General features: G+C 35.9%; 1 protein-coding gene across 2 annotated transcripts in view; it reads left to right on the top strand.

Moving 5' to 3' along the window:
- SLK (STE20 like kinase) overlaps positions 1–23,300 on the top strand; it is a 47,384-nt gene that overhangs the window by 10,842 nt on the left and 13,242 nt on the right. The window contains exons 2-10 of one of the 2 annotated variants that reach the window (XM_027897995.1): positions 10,117–10,281; positions 12,594–12,642; positions 13,400–13,549; positions 16,103–16,175; positions 16,380–16,574; positions 17,235–17,316; positions 18,298–18,426; positions 20,332–21,714; positions 23,019–23,149. In XM_027897995.1, coding sequence (XP_027753796.1) covers positions 10,117–10,281; positions 12,594–12,642; positions 13,400–13,549; positions 16,103–16,175; positions 16,380–16,574; positions 17,235–17,316; positions 18,298–18,426; positions 20,332–21,714; positions 23,019–23,149 — 2,357 coding nt within the window. Of the gene's footprint in view, positions 1–10,116; positions 10,282–12,593; positions 12,643–13,399; positions 13,550–16,102; positions 16,176–16,379; positions 16,575–17,234; positions 17,317–18,297; positions 18,427–20,328; positions 21,715–23,018; positions 23,150–23,300 lie in introns of both variants that reach the window. The other variant, XM_027897994.1, reaches the window with a different exon arrangement.

Genomic DNA, 23,300 nt, shown 5'->3' with positions numbered 1-23,300 from the left:
CACTGGCTTAAATAGCAGTCAAAGGGAAGCATCAGGGTGGCATGTCAATATTCTGAGGTTGTTAAGGTATGTCAGGTGAATGCTTTTTCTCAGGACAAAATAAAAATTCCAGTTACTCCTGTTGTATGAGCCATTTGCTGTTAGCAAATGGTAGTTTTGCTAAATGCTGCTGCTGGTGTTATCAGCCAGTAGTTCTGTCCCTCTGCATCACTGAAGGATAATTTTGTTATGTAGGCAGATTTTTAAGTGGAAATTTACTAAAAGCCTCTGTTCCCAGTTTCAAGTAGTGATTTTTTTTTCTACTTTAGGTAGAAATGAAAATTTTATAAGACTTCTTCTTTGGCACTAAATCTGCCTTGTATAAGGAAAGTTCAGAAAATGAGTTGAATTTCAGAGTGAGCAGAGAGTTTTGAAGCAAGAAATGGCTTTGATAATTTTCGAAAGGAATGGAATTCTGCATTTCCTCTTACTGTACAAATACACAACAAAAGATAGTCCTCTGTTTCAAAAAGCCTTCAATCTAATAATAAATAAATAAATAAATAAATAAAAACCTCAAACAAAACAACACCTCGAGAGAGGGAGGAGTAGAAGAAGGAGATGAAGCAGTTTTCTCTTGATGAGAACCTCCGCTTAAAAGACATGCAACATCACTTCTTGGGTACATGGGCAAAATAAACCTTTCATAATTCCATTAAAAGTAACATTTCCACACTGTTGGGAGGCAAGAACAGAACTTCCTCCTGAACATCTTGTGTATTTAACTGCCTAATGTTATCACGACACTCAACAGTTCTGTCGGAGGAAGAACAACGTTCCAGTGTTGCATGAAAATCTTTTAGTGATAGAAACTCACAAGTTCATTGGTTGCAAATGTCTGAGTAAATCAGCTGTTTTTCCTTTGCATATTTTGTGCATCAAGCTCTTCAAAGAGCTGAAGGGTTTATCTGAATTTGTTTTTAATAATTTTATCAAATAATGCAATTATTCCCATGGCCATTTGTGTTTATCAGTAGCCTTCTAGGTAAATTCTGTATGAATTACACTAATCAGTAAGATGTCAAACAACCAATGCATAAAACATCAGAATTTGAAAAAGACCAGCATTGTCAGTAAGCTTCTAAATTAAAACTTCTTTTGAAATCTGCTGATAAGTAATGGGATTTGCATTCATATAGTTTTTCAAAGTAGTTGGTTTTCATAATTGGTTAGTTGTTCAAATTCAACAATTAAAACAACCCAAACAGTTAATCTGGTAGGCAACATCAGAAGCAAGGGTTTCACTACTGTGCTGAATATGAATGAAGTTCACTTACAGAACCCAAGACCTGTTTTTGTGGTACTTGACTAGCCAGTTGTCAAGGAATACCAAATGTATATTCAGATGGCTCTTCCTCATCTCCTGAGATGTCACATTTGCAGCACGAAGATATCCAGGTCATTGTAAACCCCGTGAGGCACCTTTTGAACTTGCACGTCAGAGATTTCGGCTTGTGTTTGTGCTGTTGTAGGGAGCTTTGGGGTCATGGCTTAAGGCACAAGAAAACTACTGGCAAGTCACAGGCTGTACAGGCATTAAACAGCCTATACCAGCAGAGTGCATTTTGTAATTAATAAAGTTAATTGTAGGACTGACTTGAAAATAACTTGTTTAAAGGGTGCTGAATGATACTGACTTAACTTCTTTGTGGTTGCCGCTGTCTTGGCAGTTAGTTTCTGTCAGATTGTTTTTAAGATATGCACTTAAGGAAGCAATGACTTCCCTCTAGAATTCTGAATTTTATGTTCTTTTTAAAATATATTAATACCATAAAGAGAATATGAATTAGTTTCTGTGACAATTTTAGTTAAAAGCGAGAAATGATGATGTACAGCTTTTTAAGTGAAAACTGTCTGAAGCTACTCTACTTCTGCCTTTTGTTCCTTCAGCAATAGAGGAAGTTTCATCTTAGCAGACTAGAGCATGTATGGAGCAACAGAATATGTGCTTTGATAGTTTTGCAAGAACTGTTGCCAATTTTAATGGGGTATTGATGTAGTCACATTTCCTTTCCCTCTGCTACAACTGTATCTTTTTGTAAAACACTGAATCTTCAACTGCCTATATAGTTTATATTTTTCCCTTAAACCATATGAACTGTACTGTATTTATTGTTCATTTTAGAAGGACAAAGAATGAAACGGGGTGATAATACTTCATTTTGTTTAATTTAATCTTTCCCCTCTGGCTATTTAGCTGTGCTTATTGCAAGATTTGAATATGGCTCACGTTGCAGTATCAGATTATACAGAACCTTTTCTCAAATTGCCCATATTTTTGAGCTAGTAAGATGTCTACGCTTAAACAGTTAAGTTACGTCTGTTATAGCCCATCATCTTCTGCAATAAATACATAAAATAAATTGTCTTAGTGCAGGTCTTTAAATGCCTTCCTTCTGCTCTATGAAATGTGGAGCTTTTAATAATATTCTTTACTTTTCTGACAGCAAGTTTTTTTAACTTAATTACTGTGCCACATTGCATTTCCATGACTATGTAGTTTCCCTAGTAACATGTCAGAAGGCCTTTGTTGAAGGGTTCTTAAAGTCCAAAGAAACTGTCATTTTTCTTTATTTATTATTTTGTTGACTTGCTCATATCCAGTTAGGAAGGACAGAATTTTCTGTGCTCAAGTCAGATGCACTGGTTTTTTTGTTTGTTTTTTTGCCGTAATGAATAGCTGTGCTGGGTCAGCAAACAGCTGTAGCCATCTTGCATCTGATCTGGCTAAAGGCTCTGGGCAGAGCAGATCCCAGTCTTGTTTTGTAACTCAACTCCGAGGAACAGGGTAAGGAGGAACTGTGGGTTGACCTCGCCACTTCATTTAAAAAAAAAAAAAAAAGGCATTGTAGGTTGATACATGTACATCTGTGAACATACACTAGTCTGTAAAGTGTGAGTAAACAGAGTGACTGTGTGCTACGTGGAGCTGAAAGACTCAGTGGTGCATCTGTTTGCAGAAAGCTCCAGAGTTGACTTTTACAGCTCCAAATGTCTCCCTGGGAGAAGAGGTTAGCAGGAGTAACGCTTGCTCTCTGGGCTCAGGTAAAGTAAAGCTTGTTACAGATGTTAAATGAATAGAAGTAAGATTATAACAGAACCCTCCCAGGTAAAGGAATCAGAGGTTTCTTAAGTCCTTTGTTCAAGCAAATCATAAAATTATCATAAGCGAGTAGTAAAATTCTCAGCTCAACCTGGCACGGGGATAATTTTCTGAAGAAAACAGCACTCTGTACACGGCTTCAACTCTGACCTGTTTGTCTTAAAAATTCTAGCACACCGCTAAAGTTAAAAATTGTGGATTGATTAAAATCTATTTCTTGATAACATTATTTCTTGGAACCACTAATTTATGTCATTTGAAAAAAAGGTGTGATTATTGCTGGAATAAAGACTGAATTTTAAGCTGTAGTCACTAAAATAAATTAGTAAGCATTAAGCATTATGTTGTTTTCTTCCTCATGACCACAAGACTGAATAAATAACTGCAGGATGTTTGTAATCAAAGATGAAGATTGACTGGGTTACTATCCTTTCTGGGAAGTTGAAAGTTAGTTTGGGGCTGACATTGATGCTGGATAAAACCGAGAAAACCTCTGCCAGCAACTGTTAGTGTCCTCTGCAGATGAAAGATACTGGCAAAGCAGCTTAGCACTGCAGGGATAAACATCAATTTGTCACACCTCCCCCTTCTCAAGTTTAGGAGTTGATTGCAGTGCAGAATTGTGTATTTTAATGCTGCTTTCACAAGTAGTATGTACAGTTATTATAACAGAATTTAGGAAAAAAGTACCAGTCATTTGCACTTGCACTCTGATACCACCTAATACCTTAGTTACAAATGTTTTCCCAATATTGCCAACTGGTTGTCCCTATTGCTTTTGTGAAAGCCATCGTGCAGCAAGAGAAGGGAAAATAAGAATGTGGTGTTTAATATAAAACAGCAAAGAATATTTTGGAAATTTTTCTTGCCAGTGTTTAGCAAGTTTTTTTCTTATTTTTTATTCTGTTTTTTAAATGTATTTGCTTAAATAAAAATGATGCTGGAGTCTGATATAATCTCTTCTGTTAAGTTTCCTCTACAGGACTGTTTCAGTTATTTTGCCCATATTTGCCAGTTCAGTGCAGATACTTTTCAAATCTGCATATAAATATTCTTTCTGATTTCAGTGTCACAATGCATGAATCAGGATGGGAGCTCTGCTTAGCTACTGTACAAAATACCACAGAATTAACGAGAATACTTAAAGGGAAACATGAGGTTAAACATTAAAATTATATTCCATACACCACTCCCAAAAATAACTTGTGGAATCCTCAGAAACCAACTGTGGAGGAAGCAGAAGAACCACAATGAGTACGAAGTACAAGGATAATATTAAAAGAGTGAAGTTGTCATGGAAACAGCTCCAAAAAGCATAGCCACAAAGGCAGCTCCAGACCACGGGATCATAAAGATGCTTCAGCAGTTGGGGTTGAACCCTGGCCTCCACTTTATAAGGAATACCATTTGCTTGTAGGAAATGGAGGCACTTTTATCTGCACTTCTATTTCAGGGTTTTTTTCCCTGGCATTAAACAGGGAAACTGAATTTAATTAACTTCTTTTTAAGTAGAAGAAACTGTATAGTAGGTAACTGTGATACATTGCACAGACAGGGAAGATTTTTGGCTGATCAGCTGTAGTTCAAGGGTGCATCTTCTTTGGGAGATACTATCCTTTTGAGTAAGTGTTCTGTAACAGTCATTTTGACAAGTTTTAGCATGTATAACTGAAGTTAACTGGTTTTTAATTCCTGGAACCAACCATATCTATAATTAAACAAAAAACTGAAACTTTTTTTTTTTTCATTTTAATTACATTTTCAAACATTGTGTAGTGAAGACTGGTGCAATATAAAATGGCTTCTTTGAAACGACTGGCTCATCTTAATTGCCAGAAATCTGTGAAGATTGCCATCTTCTTCATTGGCTGAACTTGTGATTTATTGTTAAAATTTAATATGGTTTAATATTGCAAAAGATTCTCTTTGCTCTTGAATTCAAAATGGTATCTTTGATTACATTTCTCAATGTTTGATGTTAGAACTAGTGCTTCCTTTTATCTGACTAGTTAAGGTAGTTTGTGTGTTTTTTTTTTTTTTATAAAATTCACTAATGAAGAACACCTTTCCATGTTTTTGAAAATAACTTTGAACACTTGATGCTGGTCCATCATGCAGAGGTTTTTAGTTTTAAAATGCACAGGACAATGTTAAATATAGTATAGTAAACTTATGCAAAACAAAGTCCAATGTAGTTGTTCCAGTAGACCAGACTACTTCTTACATTTTTATTTGATAAAACTGTTAAACTCTTAACATTACAGCAATTTTTTTTCATTGATTCATGCGTGTAAGAAAGACTGAGATCACTGCTTTGTGAGGACTCAGAGAAACAGCTCTTGCCTTTGCATTGTACAGGGACAGTTTTTTGGTACTGATTACTCAGGCACCATCAGAAAGCTTATATGGAACTAGATCTGACAATCTCAAGTTTACACTAAAGTGGAGCTTTTTATGTGGGGAAAACATCTTTTGTTGAATAGGGATGTGCGTATTTTTCACTTTTTGACAACTTTGATGGTGTATGATTATGACTACAGTTTGTTAAGAAGAATGAGTCAGAAAGGAAAAGCTTCTTAATTGATTTGTTTTGCTGCTTGCAGAAAATGGGGTTATATAACATCTCACAAGAGATCAGGCATCAGGAAGAAAGGTGATGAACAATTTTCTGTCTCATATCTCAGCTTTGTTTCTGGTTGGCTGAACAATAGGCAAAGGGTGTACTTAACTTTTTTTCAGTTGTAAAATAGTGTTGAATTCTTTTAAGCTGCCTTGGGGGAGAAGAGCTGCACAGCTGGGAAGGAAACATTTACTGGCAAAAAGAAACTGAAACAGTCCCTCACAACCAAGGCTGAAACTTCATATTGGTCATCTGAAGATGAAAGGCTACGAGTTATCTCTGAGCTGTAATCCTATTACTCTGGAGCGGTGGCTCGCTCTGCTCTCCCTGCTGTCCAAGGCTGGGAATATGCAACTTCTTGGCCAAGTGCCCATAGTGCCTTTTAATATTCTGCTCTCAGTCTCCTCACAAAGCTTATGCCCCTGAAACTTATATTTAGTTATATGATACTGTACAAAAATCCAGGATTGTTAGGGAGGAGTTGCTAATTCCGCATACGTGCAGGTCCTGGTTTTCTGTAGAATGGTTATTCATCTTTCTTGTGCTGAGATATTTTCATATTTTTACATTTTTGTGGATTAGATGTGAATTGCCTTTTTAGTGTGAGGGATTTAGGTTCAGAGAGAAATTAATTTACAAGTTCTAATTTTAGAGATTATTTATTCTATAGAAACCTGTAATCCATCCTGATCAAAGTATTTTTACTTAGAATTAACTGTGTTTTTCTGTGCATCATCTGCTAATGAAGCTGTACCATCCATTGCAGGAACCATGCTGTAACATTCTCTCACTCTGTAAGTTAAAATGTTTGCTGCAGTAACCTTAAATAATAATCCAAATAGAAGTTTTGGTGAAAGGATTGCAGTATTTATGTATAGTTGCATATAGTAGTTAATAATATCCATGTCGTATTGGATTAGTCACATCTTGAGGGAATGAGTTATTCCAATTCAGTTTTCATCCATTATGTATGTATCTTTTGAAAAGATCAAATTTTGTTAATGAATCTTTCCTCCCCTCTCTTCCTTGTCTCCACATAACCATTGAAAATGCCAATTTGGATTTCTTAGCACGGGACTGAAGCCTAAATTGTCTATCATAGAAGCAGAGTCGAATATATTTTAAGCAGAGCAGATAGTTGAGAGCTAAAATATGGGACAAAACTGCAGCCACTTAGAGGATCTGCCCTTTCAAAAATATGTCCTGTGACATGAATGGCAGGTTGACTTTAAATGTTGGTGTGGCCAAATGCAAAATGAGAGTATGCAAATCAAAGCAGCATGTACACAATCATTTTTGCTCCTGCTCTGACCTTTGGAGAATGTTTTGTGGCAGAAGAAAGACTTGAGCCTAAGTATAGAAAAAACAAACATGCCCACACAAAACTGGAAATGCTCTTTGTTCCTCTTAATCCAAAAGAGGGTTTTTTTCCCCATAGTACAGTGAGTCATAAATCTTGTGCATGATCAGTAAAATCCTTTCCTATGCAGTTCAAAAGAACGTATTTCTTATGTACTTCTTACAGCAAGTCACGTAGATGGGTGTTTATTATTGAATGCATTGTGGGGTGGGGATGAATATTGTCTTATTCAAGAAGAACTTTAAAGTAGATAATTTTTGTTCAGGTGTAATATTTTAGCAGTCCTCAGAAATACCCAGTGGAAATATGCTAATTCTAAAGCTTTTTCCTTTTAAAAATTGGAAAAAAAGTCTGGATCTAGACCTACAAAATTTTACTATCTTTAGTCAGAACAAAGCCAACCATTTGTTTTGTTTATAATTGTTGAGATGCTTGTAAAGATAATCATATTGTCTCTAATAACTTCTGGTTTGTAATGAGGTGTTTTAATAGAGCTACCACAAGAAGGAAATCATAGAAACTTATTCAAAGCAGATTTCTAGTTCCTTCAAGCAAAAGGATCTGGGAAAAATCAAAATACAAAGTGTTCAGTCAATAGAAAAAAGCAATAGGTGCTGTAAATGCGAAACTCCCGTGTGTAATCATGAAGGTGAACTTACCAATGTCTATCTTGATCAGAAGTGAAACTGAATCAGAAAGCAGTAACATCTGTTACTGATTCCTGATGTAGATAGTTCTATATAAAAAAAATACTGTTACCGTTCTATAGTTTGCAAGCAAATTTGTGTAAAAATGATTTTCAGATTTTTTTTCATTTTAAGTACCCTTCTTTAAGGTACAGTGAAGAGTGTCCGTGCATGTTTCAAAAAAGTACATTTACAGTTAAAATTTGAATTCTTTAGAAAGGTGCTTTAAAGACCATTTTTCTGCACATGTAAAGCCAGCAAGTCTGTTTCTGTTTTGATCAGACATCTGCTTCACTTCTCATGTTTAATTTAGAGTCCAGCTCTAGAATAGGAAGGTTGGTCTTTGATTCTTGCTATAAAGCATGAAACCAAAACAAATGATGTTTGTGTTACTAAGCAGACCTTTTCCTTTTTATTATCAGAACGTGTGTTGGAAAATTTCTCAGTAGTTTGTTTTCAAGTAATGTTACACAGATTCCTTATCTTTGTTGTTAAACATGGGAGGGCAAATATTGAGGTTGGGAAGATGGGTTGGTTTTTGTTTTGGAAAGAATACTGAGATAAAAAGAAATGTTACAGAAAACCTTAACCCTCAACATGAGATGAATTGGCTGGGACTGTGCTTAGAAGTGTGTTTTGCTGTTACTGCTATTTTACTGAATATTATTATAAATGTTTATCTTTAAATATTTCATTATCTTTTGCCACATTGAGAGAATTATTTATAGCTGTGAAAGTAATAATATTTAGACTTTGGAAATCTTTCTTAAGGATTCTCGCTTGCAGTCTGATAGCAGCTTTTTTTTGGTACTGGTATAAAGAGATTGGTTAATAAAACTCAGGTTTTAGGATTCTTGCTGTGTTCTGTCCTGGGATGATCCCAAGTAGGTTTGGGCCCTGTGCGTCAGCTGTACCAGCAGAGACAGGATGAACCACCTTGTGATGCTTCACATCAGGAGACAGAATTGCCCCTGCAGGTCCTTGTCTTTTGCTGCTTTGGAGAGAGCCTGTGTCCCTGCTTGCCATATAATTTCATCTGAATGTCAGAAACTCAGAGGAGTAAGCACGGGCCTCTGCTTCATGGTCTTTACTTATAATGGGTGAAGTAGAGTTTGATTCAGAGGCAAAAGATAAGATAACCACTGGAAATGCCCTGACAAAGTAGTGTTTTTATGATGGCTTGAGAAAAATATACCTTCTTGTTTGAAGTTTACTGCAACTTGGAATTTAGTGTTCTTTCCAAGATAACTTGCAAGAGAATTATTAGAGAGCGTATATAATTTTGTGTTTGCGTATATGTATGCACATGTATATAGACTGTGCGTTTAGTATTTGCTTTATCCCCCCTCATATTAAAAAAAAAACACCTCACCTTGCCTAGTTTAGCTATATTAGTTTTCAGCAATATTCTATGAATAAGTAGTATTTGCAGTTACTGGTTTCTGAAGTGTTTTACTATTTCAGTAAGTCATCCTAATGGCTTGTCATTTCTTATGTTTGGAAAAAAAACCAGAGAATATTTAAATGCATAGCAGAAATGTTTTGGGGGTTTCTTTCCCTTGGTTTTGTTTGCCCTTTCCCTGTTTTACTGGTTCTGTAGTTGACCATATCACTGCAGCAATTCCAGCTCCCTCGTCTTAGGGTGAGAAGTAGTAAAGTAGAGGTTGGCAGCATTTACAGCATTCCACTCTCCATGAGTCCCCATCTGTGGGAGTCCTCCCAGACTTCTGAAGCGAAGAGAGCAAAAATCCCAGACAAACTAATGATGGCTTGGCAGCTCTTTAACCTGGGAGCTTGCATACAGCCCCTGGCTGAAGAGGAGCAACCTGCTGGTTCCTGGTCCAGGATCATGTTCTCTGTGTGGCTTTGGGAACAGCGGTGCTGCCACAACGTGGGGACTGTCAGAAGGGCAGAAACAGAAGGTGGAGGCTACTTCATACTCCTTGCCAAGTGCTGATAGATGGTGTTTTGGGGAGCAGCACAAAACTTCATCGTAGTACCCAGCTGTAGTGACCCTAAAGCTGTTGAGTGTATGACGGTTTAAAGAATGTGACAAGAATTAAGTGTTTTTACATTCTTGTCTTTCATTGTTTCTCAACCCTAGGAAAAGTTATTAAACCCTTTTTCTGCTAGATTTTATCTGCTCTTTAATATGCAGATGTTCTCTTTTTGTAGAGAAAGAAGCTGGAGGCAGGAAAACAGCACAGAACTGTCAGGAGAGGGTTGATGTATTTTGGGGGAGTTTTACTGGTACCATTTATCTGGTGAAATTCATGTAGATATGTTTGCTGTGACTCTTCTTTTACAGGCTCAGAACAAAGAAACAAAAGTTCTGGCTGCTGCAAAAGTGATAGATACTAAATCAGAAGAAGAACTTGAAGATTACATGGTGGAGATTGATATTTTAGCATCCTGTGATCATGCTAATATTGTCAAGCTACTAGATGCTTTCTACTATGAAAACAATCTGTGGGTAGGTATTTTTCCTTCTCTAAGTGTTTTTACTTATTTCAAAAGGTTATTGAAATTACAGTGTTTTCTTTATTAAAAGATCATTTGTCAATCACATTTTGTCTGGGTTGTCAGTATTGGGATAACTACTCAGTTTCAAAACTAATTCTTCAATTGTGAGAATGACTTAGGAAATTGTCACTGTAAAATTGTGTTCCACTGAGTCATTTGGTCGGGGGGTTGAATCTAAAATGTGGAAATTAGCAGTTCATTTTGCTGTACTGAGAGAGTTCTTAATTGGTGCTTATTTGCAGCAGCAGGACTCAGATTTTAATTGCATTAGTACAATTTAGAGTGAGATTCAGAATCCATACCTGAAAAATAAACAATGTGCTGAAAAGGTCAGCCTGTGAAGTATGTATCTTAGATATGAGTGAATCTATTGGCACTTCCAGGAAGGACAGTTTACCACTACTTGAACCATAATTAATTTACTTAAACCTGAGGTATTAGAACCTTGATGTGTGAGAGCATACATATGACTGCACGTCACTCCTCTGCTATATCCTGTGTGTTCACTGGAATAGCCTTAGCTATGACAATACAGTTTTTTCTTCTTGGTGATCCAGTGCAATATTTATAAGTGCTTTTGGAATTGTACAAAGAATACGTGCCTGGGGTTTTTTTTTTAAGAGTTTCTACTGCAAAAAGATACCTAAAAAAATAAAATTTTCTATGGAAAATAAACTTTATCCTTTAGCCACGGAAATGATGGACGTGGAAATATCATATTTCCTCATTTATATTTATTTTGCTAAGCTTAAAACTTTGTGATCTTCATGCAGAGTAAAAGGATATTGTATAAAACAGTGGAATAGTGAAAAAAATCCTATAAAAATGGTCAGTATGAAAGCAAGTATGCATAGAGGCAGAATATGGAACTGAGTGGATAGGCTTTGCTGGCAGAATGAAGATAGAAGAGGGGTAAATAGTTTGAAAATAAAGTTGTAACTACGTAGTTACAGTGAAATGCAGGGGCATGAGAACAACAAAGAGAAACTTTAATGATGTAAGTAAACTGAATTTAGTGCAAGGAAAAAAAGAGAAGAATGGTAGTTGGGCATAAAATAGTACACTTGATTTATGGGTTTAGAAACATGATTTCTTTATCAAAGAGACCTTTGTCAGCTCAAACAGCAAATTTAGAGACATTTCTGATTTACAATTTCCCACACTTGATTTAGTTGGCATGTATAAGCATGTAAATGGAATAATGTTTAAAGGACTTACACAGAGTTGTATTATATAATACATTTGTTGTTGTCATTGTGAGGATTAATTGCCATAGTAATTTGAAGTAATATGTGACATAAGTGGTGTATATATAATTGTTATGGTATAAGGTATAGTTTGAGATTTCCTCTTTTATGGGCAATTATACTCCGATTTTAAAATTACTCTAAAGAAAACAAATAAGATATTATTTCTCAATATTGACTGACTGACAAGAAATACTTATTATCTGTCAGGCTGAAAATTACAATTTAATGTTTAAAGTTCAAATTAAAGAAAAAACACATATGGAAGAGTGGGATATCAATCTTGAATGACCTTTCCTCTTTCTTGCTCTCCTCATTCCCTTTGTCCGCCCTCTTTTTCCTTTGTGTATGTACTTTCTGTCCTTTTTGTCAGCATAGTTTGTACTTAAAAAGAGTTGCAGTTCATTTTCATTTCAAATGCAACTCAGAACTGGAGATGGACTTGTTCTAGTAAATTCTGGGATGAAAGCCTTGATGTATTGTAGGCATGATTGAAAATGAAGGAAAATTATTGTAAACATCTGAATTCAGTAATTTTCTTTAGCTTTTAAGAGTATTTTTCTGTATTTTTGTCTTGTCTGAAACAATATAAGAGATAGCATCTGCTAATGGAAAATCATTTAGCTCTTGGACTTTTCAGTCAGGGAGATTATAGTATAGAAGTAGAGCTTAATAATCAAGAAATGAGTTTGCAGGGATTATGTAAATCACATTACAAAGAGTAGGTTTAAGCTGACTGTTTCATTATGTTTTATAAGTTTTTGTTATGTTATTTTATATTTGAATTAAAACTTTTGTCTGAGGATCTCCAAGTATTTTTCAAAGAATTTGCTTGAGCAGCACAGCCCTACTTTTAGCTGGGTAAGAATACCAATATTTTGCAGGTTAGTAAAGTAATTTGTAGAGGCAAAATAGTCTGAAACTCTGATCTCTCAGTAATGCTCCCTTAATCAATGATTCAGTTCAGTGGAACGGTTTAATTTCTAATTTCCGTATTTTATTTGTTTAAATACAGATCCTGATTGAATTTTGTGCAGGAGGAGCTGTAGATGCAGTCATGTTGGGTAAATAAATTGTTTCAAATAATAAAGTTAACACCTTATAATATATATTCTAAGAGATATTTCATATGAGTATTGTTTTGATATGCAAATATTTCTGTAATTAGTGTGCTATATATGTTGAACGTTGGGGTTTAGAAATTAGTATTTACACCTATACCTATGGACATTGTAACTTCTTAAATTAGATTTATTTTTCTCTCAGTTTTAAAGTGTTTATTTACTTTCTAACAACATTTTTGTCTAGATCCTTTGAGTAAATGTGAAGAGTTGTTTTCATATGCTTATGAAGCTCTCTGTTGTTATAACGTAGTCTGTATGAGCCCTTTTCAGATCTCATTCTTCCTCTTCACTGCCACCTTCCAAATCAGGTTGTGATAATTCATTATATTGCATCTACCTTAAAGTTAGATTTTTTGGTGCTTATTCCTCAAATTAGGTGAATACTAATACCATTTAAGTAAAGGATCTGGTCTTTAGCATCTCTGTGTACCACACAGAAGAATCAATCTCTGAACTGTATAGCTTTTTCACAGTTCAGATAGGTGGGGATGCATAACTTGATAATGAGGAGGGGTTTGGGTTCAAGGCATGAAATTTTTACTGAAAGGAACGAGTATTATAAGGTAGAATTTTTTTCTGACATTTGATGTTTAGAATCTGCCAGATAAATTAATTTTCACATATATTACTATGCTGATTGCTACGAACACATAACGTAAAATGCAGAAATGAGATTATTTCTGTCTCTGTCTTGTAGAGCTTGAAAGGCCATTAACAGAGCCACAGATCAAAGTGGTGTGCAGGCAGACACTGGAAGCACTGAACTACTTGCATGAAAATAAGATCATCCACAGAGATCTTAAGGCTGGCAATATTCTTTTCACATTAGATGGAGACATTAAACTAGGTAAGCACGTTGCATATACAAGACTTTCCCAGAACTTGGCGTAGTCTTTTAATTGTGTTTTCCTCAGGCTGTAGTTTGTCAGAGTTCATTATTTACGTACTGAAATACCAATCTAGCAATGAGGGGTTTTTCAAAAACAAGTGGTTTGCTACTATCAAGGTAAAAAAAAAGCTTGAACAAATATCCTGACGATACTTGGCACATCTTTCACGCTTCAAAATCAGTGAGGGTAGGAGTTGTGTCAGTATCTGCACCAAGTTGCCTACAGTCAGACACAGCTCCTACTGCTTCTTAGTATAACATTCCTACTTACAGTTGCCTTTACTATGGTAACGTCAGAACTTCCCTTTGAAGTTGTTAGTTTGGAAAATGAACACTCTTTAATATCACCAAAAACCAGTAGCTAGTACTGTTGTCTCTCCCTTTATTGAGAGAGGAGTAATTATCTTAATTACTTATCTTAGTGTTTTTATGCCTTTGTCAATTGTTCGTTACACTGAAATTAGGACAGAACAGTCTGGAAGAAAATTAATACGAGCTTACTGTTGTTGATTCCTGCTTTTTAATCTAAGAGTCATCCACATTTTCACTCTGATGTGATAGGGAATCCGTGAGGATTCCTCCATACAGAACTGACAAAGGACTACTGATGGTGAATAGCATCCCTTCATTGAGCCAGGAAAGGAGAGGAATTATCTGGATCCACTTTGTTTCGGGGCAAATTTGTATAAGCTGTCAGCCTTTGCAGCGGCTCTACCCACAGTTCCATGACATTGCAGCTCACACTCACGTTTCAGAACCTTCTCTCTGCATGGGGTGTGTGATTAGGTGTATTTCTTTGGAAGCACGTTACACAGAGGGTAAAGGTAAGGAGAATCAGAATATCAGCAGAGTGAACTGGGGCCCTGAACTCCCAGCCTTGCTACAGACAATCCTTGTAAATGTAAACAAGGTACGTCCAAAGTCAGAAATATGTCTGCTCCCTAACTCGTACTGATCCAGAGTCTTGGCAAGGTTCAGGGCATCATCTCTGGTAAGAAGATGAGAATATTTAAGAACTTGCTTTGCTGTATTGATCAGTTTAGTGAGTCTGTGCTCTTTGCATGGATCCCCTTCCACAAGACTGTTGCCTGTGGATATACTCCTTGCATCTGCCTTTCTTTTAATCTGCAAAGAACATGTAACTTTATTGTTTTAGCTTTTCTACAAACCCTGAAGATTTAGTGATGGACTGGGGGTCATAGGCCTTATTTTTAAAAGTAATAGAACTGCTATCTTAGATTCTTAGTACTGCTGTAAAAGAAACCACAGATCATAGCAGGAGTCTCATGGTCAGAGCGAGTCATTTGTTTCTGTTCATCTCCTCACATGACCTGGCTTCTCCTCACACAGACTTGGAACTATTTTAAGATTTTGTCAAGCTTAGCTGATACACAGCACCTTGCAGGCTCTCAAGATACGACTTAACAGTTCACACCACAGGGAGTTTTCTTCCACACTTACATTTAGCGTTGCATTCAGGATTGCTAATTAAGATTTCTGAAAAAAATATTTGCTTTAGCTTTGAAAAGTGTACAGTGTGATTTGAAGTAGCATTTTACTACTTTTAAACTATTTGTATTTTGATTCTGCTATACACAGAAATGGGTAATTCCTTGTTTTACAGATCCGTAAATGACAAATTTCCTTTATTGCACTTTATTTGTATAAGGATTTGAGTTTTATTATTTCAGTATCTCTAGTCCTTCAAGATTTCAGATTTTGCATTTGAACCATTGCAGAAGTCCTTTTTTTTTTTTTTTCACACAGCACAATTACATTTCTCAAATGTTGAGCCCATCAAGTAATTTTGTACAGATTAAAGATGGCAACATATGGCTATTTTTGTCCCTTTGCTCTAATCTCTAGATCTTCATTAACAAAACTACATCTATAATAAGCATACAACAGCTATTTAAATGTCTTTTTTTTTTTTTAGGTGAGAAATGTAGTGCTTTGTAGATAAGTAATTGCAAAGATAAAGTTGTGTTTTGGTTGGATATTACATCAAAGGTGGATATGTAAGCTTTCAGATATTTGATGTAAAGTGAAAATCATGTGAAAAGAAACCTATAACATAAAGGAAAAATAGTACTTCATGAGAATCTGAGTCCTGAAATTAAAAATTGAATGAGCTGTCGAATTGAAGAGTTAATGTCATGTCTGAGGAATACAGACTTCATAGGCTAAAGAAAATAGTTTCTAATTAAAATAATTTAAATCAGTTATTCTTATAGTAAATACATATATTGCTCTTGTCCCACGCAGCCCAACAGTAGCACGACTTTTTGTTTTAGAAATGGCAAATAAGTTTTAATCGAAGTCTTGTGTTAGAAATGCTCTAAAACCTTGGCACTTAGCTATCCAAACACAATATTTTTATTTCACTTTGAAGTTTTAATACCTCTGACTGCTTGCTCTGGGATAATATAACATTGAAAATACAATTATAAAATAAAAAATATAATACGTTTTCCACCACCCCATTAATAGTATTTTACTGTTTGCTTTAAGCGGATTTTGGAGTGTCAGCTAAAAACACAAGAACAATACAAAGAAGAGACTCTTTTATTGGTACCCCATATTGGTGAGTGCACTGTTTCGCTGACTTTTTAGGAAGAACTCATAACTTAATACTACTTTATGTTATTATTACAAGCTTGGTAAATATTGTGTAAATATATTAAATGAGGGTAGAACGTGCTTCTTCAGTGACTGTACGTATTTAGAATGTTCTCAGAACAGATCAGAATGCATTTTCTAATCTGGTACTTCGTTCTTCTCTTCGCAGGATGGCTCCAGAAGTAGTGATGTGTGAGACCTCTAAAGACAGGCCTTATGATTACAAGGCTGACATTTGGTCTCTTGGCATTACTTTGATAGAAATGGCTCAAATAGAGCCACCTCATCATGAATTAAATCCCATGCGAGTGCTTCTGAAAATTGCAAAATCTGATCCTCCCACCTTAGCACAGCCTTCAAAATGGTTAGTATTTTATTTACAACTTTCCCACCCCAGTCTGTAGGTTTTGAGTGCAAGGCATGCCAAGCTGTCTTTTTGCTAAACTTCACATGTGTGAGCTCTGTTAAACTTTGTGGTCTGGCTTTATATCCTGTGGAGGTTTGTACATGTGTACACACACATAGACATCTGCTCACACAATTGGAACTGGGGGCTTTTTGTCATAGTTGTGTATAGAACCTTTTATACAGAAGTACTTTGCAGATTTTGCATTAAAATGCATGTGAAATAGCTTTTTATAAATGCAGTAACAGATCTGAAGACCATCTGAAAAAAAAGATTGTGTAAAAGGAGACTAAAGCATTTTTAGACTAAGAAAATATTTTTAGAAGGCGTTATATAGTTGGTCAATTTAATACCTTTACATGGTTCAGTTAGTAGTGTAGTAGATGTGATGTATTAAAAATGCAGAACAAAAAATGAACTCTTCTATTAACGGACCAACAGTTTAAAGGTTGTATTTGTGCCACGGTGGTCTTGGCATTCCTCTTTGTTTTTCCCTGAATCAGTAGAAGAACCTGGACTTGCAGTGTAGATTCATGGGAAAGAAGAAGAATATTTCAGTATATTTTTGTCTGATGTTAAGACAGAAGAACAACCGCTACCTGTTTGCTTTTCATGTAGGTCATCAGATTTTAAAGATTTTCTGAAGAAATGTTTGGAAAAGAATGTAGATGCAAGGTGGAGTGCAACTCAGCTGTTACAGGTAGGAAGAGTTAATTGTTCAGAACTGTTGTTTAAAGGCAAGCATATTTTGTACTTTTTAAAAGCAGAGCAGTATTATAGTAACTATTTAAATTATTTCAAATTGAGTGTTCATACACAACCTGCTTTTAAAATTGATGCATTGATCCTTAATTGATAAAATTTGGTTAAATGATGCCGAGTGCAGATCAGATTACTTGTTTAACATATTTTGATGTGATATAACTAATTACTTAGTGTAAGTAATTATACTTTGATAGCTGTAGTGGATGAAGGAGATATTTATGTGTGTAGTCAGCTGCTGACAGGTGTTCTAAAAGCTTTAGCACTCAGCCCTGCCCTGTAATGCTGTCACTGCAGAACAGGAATAGATGTGAGCAGGTACATTTGATTCTGTTTAACGTCAGCACGCATTTACTTCATCCACAATCCATCTGCCATATGTTGAGTAGACTTAAGCAGCAGGGCCAAGCAGAGAAAGGAGATTCAGACAGTAGGAGAACAGGTACCTCTTTGCTCTTAAGGAAAAAAGTAGAATTCCAGTTTGTGTTAGAAAAAGTTGTTCTAAGGACAAAGCACGTTTTGTTCTAGAAAGAATAATCCTAGATAAAGCTTATCAGGAAATAATTTAACTGTGGAACTGAAATGAAAGTTGTTTCCAAGAAAAATAACCTTTTTAAAAATATTTCTACTTCTATTCTTTGGATTGTGAAAAAGGTCAGTATGAATGAATTATTTATATTTTTAGCAAGTTTGTTAAACTCCTTACACAATATGCTTGAATACAAATGTTTTGATTTTCAAGACTTCAGCAGAAAAAATGTATTAGGACAGTTATGATTTATGTTAATTGTGAATCTTGAAATTTAAGAGAACCACAGTAACGTTTCTCTGAAGTTGTATTTCTTTCAAGTTATGATTTTCCCACTGTGTACAGTGAGGTCAGCACTTAATATTGTGCTTATTTTTTTATTTTCACAAGCATCCATTTGTTACTGTTACTTCCAATAAACCGATAAGAGAATTGATTGCAGAAGCAAAGGCTGAAGTTACAGAAGAAGTTGAAGATGGTAAAGATGAGGATGAAGAAGAGGAAACAGAGAATTCTCTGGTTAGTTTAAAATTTGCTTTTTTAAATATGCAATCTGCAGTTTACCATGGAGAATTCAGTTTCTCCATGTACAAGCTGACTTTTGCAGGAAATCTTCTAAAATTAACATCATAAACATACTCTAACCTTATTACAAAATAAGTAGTCAACTATTTCAAAATTAGCATGTTCTTAAACTCCTACTAATAAATAAGAAAGACTAACATCTTCATTTTTTTACATATATACGTGATATATTAAAAACGGGATACTGCTTTTTGTGTGAATGGTTTTAAGTCAAAATGACTAGATGAACGAGTAAACCTACATTTGTATTCCATGAAGTGTTTAAAAGATTAAGAAAGATTATTTGTCTATTATGCTGTAAACTAAGTTTGTGATTTTACAGCGTGGCTCTCAAAGAAAAAAAAAGAAAAGCCAAAACCCCCAATATTTTACAAAGGCAGGATTGCATTTATGGATGTATTTCTGGAGATGCTTTAAGAATCTTACCAGGCAAATACGGTTGCTCAGAGGGGAAAGCCCCTTTGTTCAGTGATGGGGTGGCAGGTTGCAGAGTGCACAGGCCGTGTGCTTCCTGACCTGACTGGTGCAAGTGCCCAGCACCATCAGGACCTGCCATTACCAGCCAAATGCAGGAGCAGATCCCTTCTTTTCCTCCTCTCCCATCACCGTGCTACTCACATCCCCTGACCTTCACACCCCACTCCCAGTCCACCCCAGCAAATCTCCAAGCGTTCATTCCCACCAGCTTCCTCCAGGACTTATTCTCCATCTCCTGAGGATCATCCACCACCTCCTCCCGCTGATGCACCGCGAAGCCATCAATCCCTAGGAGGGCTGGAGTGAAGTCCGCCCTGTGACTCAGTTAAATATCTCAAAAGCAGCATTTTAAGGAACTGTGAGGTAGATGCGTTCACGTTATTTACTTGTGGTAGCTTTAAACACTGCTTGGAGATCAACACTAAGCTTTTAGAGTAATTTTGTGAAGAAATATTTGAAATGAAATTTCAACTTTAAAGGAATTGTTTTCTATATGCCTGGGAAACCAGCAAGGCAAGAAATGCACAATCAAACCTGTGCTTGCTGCAACAGCTAACCTGGGATGTTCCCAGTGGCAAATCGGGAGCCTGATCTGCAAATTACAGGGTTCTGACAGTAAATACAGACAGAGAGATATCGCAATCACTTTGAAGAGTGAAAGGTCAATTATGGCTAAAATGGTGCTTTATTAGTATATTCTTTTGTATGTCTGTATGTAATCTGATAACATTCACATTCTGACAGCAGCAGTTTCTACAGTGAGGTAACTGTTTCTGTTCTAGTTCTGTATTGCCGCTTAATCAGATCTGCTGGAAGTTTTCACCATTTTAATAGAGTTTTACATGATTAAAAAAACAGATTAAAAAATTCCAGACATTTTTAACAAAGAACACAAAGTGAAGTAGAAGAAGGTCTTAATATTTCATTTTATCAGTGCTGCACAGTTTATTTCTAGCCAAAGCTACACAGTTTGTTTCTAGCCAAACTGGCACAAAAATGTGTCTTTCAAATCCAACTGTAGCTGGTACTGTTGAAGAACTGAACTGATAAAAAAAAAAAGAAGTGTGAAAAGAAAAAGACTCTTAAAGCGTGGCTGATGACCATAATCCCTTTCCCTCAATCACAGTGTATTTTATTCAATTAGGAGATATGGAAGAGGGTTTTTGTGAAACTTTCTGTTCAGAGCCTGTCTGCAGTTTGTGCGCTTGTTCTGTGGTAATACCAAGTGAAGTACTCTGAGGTTATCAAATTCTTTGCCTGTAAATACAGTATTAATCTCTGTTCAGATATTCTTCCATAGAGCTGTGCTTTGATTAAGTTACAAAATGTTAAAGTGTTTCTCTTCCTTTAATTTTTTAGCAGTTACCTGCAGAGAAGCGTGCATCCTCCGACCTTAGCATTGCCAGCTCTGAGGAGGATAAACTTTCACAGAATGCCTCTGTCCTGGAATCTCTCTCCGAGAAAACAGGAAATAATGCAATTGAGGACAAAACAACTGGGGATGAATCTGAGGACATTAAATTTAGGAAAGCAGGTGATAAGATATGTGATATGACCATTAATGATATTAAAGTACAAAATGGTTCTGTGCCAACTGGTGAAGATGAGCAAGGCAAAATAATGCCAGCAGGAAAGGACACAGAAAGCCTGGAAAAACCAGATAAGGATACAGAACCCCAGAAAGCAGGGAAAGAACTTGAAGTGGTAACAAAATCTGAAATAAAGAATGAACCTGTAATAGAGAAAGAAAAGTCCACGGCAAATGAACAAGCAGAAGATAATAAACTGAAAGGAGTACCCACAACTGAAAACAGTGTAGAAGATGAGGAAGGCATTTCTAAGGAAAGTGGTGAGAAAGAAGAGGAGAACAGAACAGATCTCTTGGGACTTAAAGAAGAGAAGGTCCCTGTAGAAAATAAAAACACAGAGCAAAAGGAGAATAAAGATGAAGAGCGGAAAGAGGCAACAATAGACACCACTACAGAAACTGTACCTAATGCTACAGTTGAAGTGTCTGATGAAGAAAAGGAATTAATAAAGCACGGAATTGACAACATTAAGGAGATAGGTGGTATTGCTGAAACACCGATCAGTGATGGGGATAAAATACCTGAGCTGGAGGATAAGCCAGTGGAAAGTCAGGCTAAGCAGGTCCATGAGATAATCAGCTCTGAGGAAACTCTGTCAGAAAGCCAAGATAAAGTGATCAAAGTAGACGAGAAACCGGCAGAAAGTGAAAATGAGGATATTAGTAATATAAGCAGTACGGAGGAAGCAAAGATCAAAGACTCTGGAAAAGATGTCGTAGACCAGAAGGCAATACAGAGCAAACCTGAGGATGTTTCTAAAGTGGTGGATAAACTGACTGATATGGACCAAAATTCAGGAGAGCGCAGAGCTGAAAATATCCAGGAAAACAACATTCAGACAGCCAAAGAACGTTTGGAAGTTACTTCTGATGAAGTAACGAAGGATAAGCTTCAAAATGCTGTCAGTGAACAAGCTGATGACTCTGAAGTCGCTCCAGTCCCCAGTATTAGTATTAGCACTGAAGAAAATGAGAAGGTCAAAACGGATAATCGAGGCAATACTGAAACTTCCCAGCAGGTAGAGCCGGAGAATTTGAAGGAAAATGATGCCGATTCAGGCACTGGTTCTACAGCTGATAACAGCAGCATTGATTTGAACTTGTCAATTTCTAGTTTCCTTAGTAAGAACAAAGAGACAGGATCAATATCTTTACAGGTAAGTGTAAGCAATCATGTATTTTTTAATGTAAAATCTCATGTGAGTGTGACCCTAAAATTACCTCCAAGTTTGATTTGTGCTGCAAAGGAAAGTGTTGAGTGAGAAACTAGTGTGGCAAATTGTAGAAACCAAAGTATTCTAAATTGCACAGCATAACAATGTCTGGATTTTGCATGTTTATGCTAATTATTTTCTTCATTTATTGCATAATGGTATTTTAAAAAGGTGGACTAGCATATAAGAGGAATTCTAACAATATTAAATGTGAGGAATTGGGAGTGGCTGTAGTTCAGAGCTGATATGCAAGAAGTTCAGTTCAATGCCTTACTCAACACAGAAATCCCGTTTAATGGGAAAAATCTCCTGTCACATCTAATCTTATATTGAATTCCTGTCGCTTCCATCTTCTGTCTCTCTGTTTAGGTGTGGGAGACCCAAGGCAGATATTCTGTTGGGTTTGTTTATTCCAAACATTGCTTCTGTGGCTGTGCTGTGTCAGTGCAGCGATGCCATTATGAATGAGCTTATTCAGAGGAAGCACATTCCAGACTGTGAACTTTATTTATATCTTTATACTAATATGATTGTAACCATACTAAGGTAGTGACTGTGTAATATGAGTTTGAATGGAAGAAAAACAAACCTAGAAAACCAATCAAACAAACCCCCCATAGCTTGGCATAGCTGTGCTAAACATGATTTCAGGGTGTTTGCAGTAGCCCTGACACAGTGGAGATGCAGTTTCAGCTGGGGTGTCTCTTCTCTTGTAATGAAACAACAGCAGCTTTGAGAATTGAGATTTCTTCAGTTGTCAGCAATCTCATCACATGATTTTTGGCCAATATATATGAATAAAAAAATGAGACTAGCTCATTTATTTCCAAAGCAGAAGTAAGCAGGTGAGTAAGTTATTATTCTGTTTTGGAACTGTTTTTCAGAATTAAATATCTTTTTTTGGTGACTGAGAAAATCATGGTCAAAAGCAAACAGGAAATGTAGCTGTCTTCAGCTCATGAAAATAAAACTGCATCGGTTTTGTTCAGAGTTTATCTAGATTAATTGTTTTCTTCTGACACTTTGGATAATCAATAATTACAGTTTTCCTTTGCTGACTAGAGAAAGTTTCAGTTCATTAGAATGTTTCAAGTTCTCACTTGAGATACCTGATAAGTGAGAAGAACTCCTGAGTACTATATAGTAGACATTCACAGAAATATTTGATCCAATTTCATATTAAGAAAAAGGAGAATAAAGAATATAAGTTAAATAAGTACGGAATAACTTACCAATGCTTCTTTTAGGAAACCAGAAGACAGAAGAAAACGTTGAAGAAAACTCGGAAGTTTGTTGTTGATGGAGTAGAAGTGAGTGTAACCACATCAAAAATAGTTACTGAAAATGACTCGAAAAGCGAAGAAATGCGATTCCTACGGTAAGTGTTTCTATAAAGTTTTCAAGAGGTTAGCAGCTAATTTTTTTTCTCTTTGAATTAGAAAAGTGGGCTAGTGATCTTATTCCAGAAATACTTAGGGATTAATTTACAGTATTTTTTTAGTAGAAAGGAATGTAAAGCGTTTCTTCCT

Source organism: Empidonax traillii, unplaced genomic scaffold (genome assembly GCF_003031625.1).
Source record: "Empidonax traillii isolate 1590-97213 ecotype Southwest subspecies unplaced genomic scaffold, ASM303162v1 scaffold574:size890810, whole genome shotgun sequence".
NCBI classification, from domain to species: domain Eukaryota; kingdom Metazoa; phylum Chordata; class Aves; order Passeriformes; family Tyrannidae; genus Empidonax; species Empidonax traillii.
Note: the sequence above shows the minus strand (reverse complement) of the source record. Positions and strands in the feature narration are given on the sequence as shown.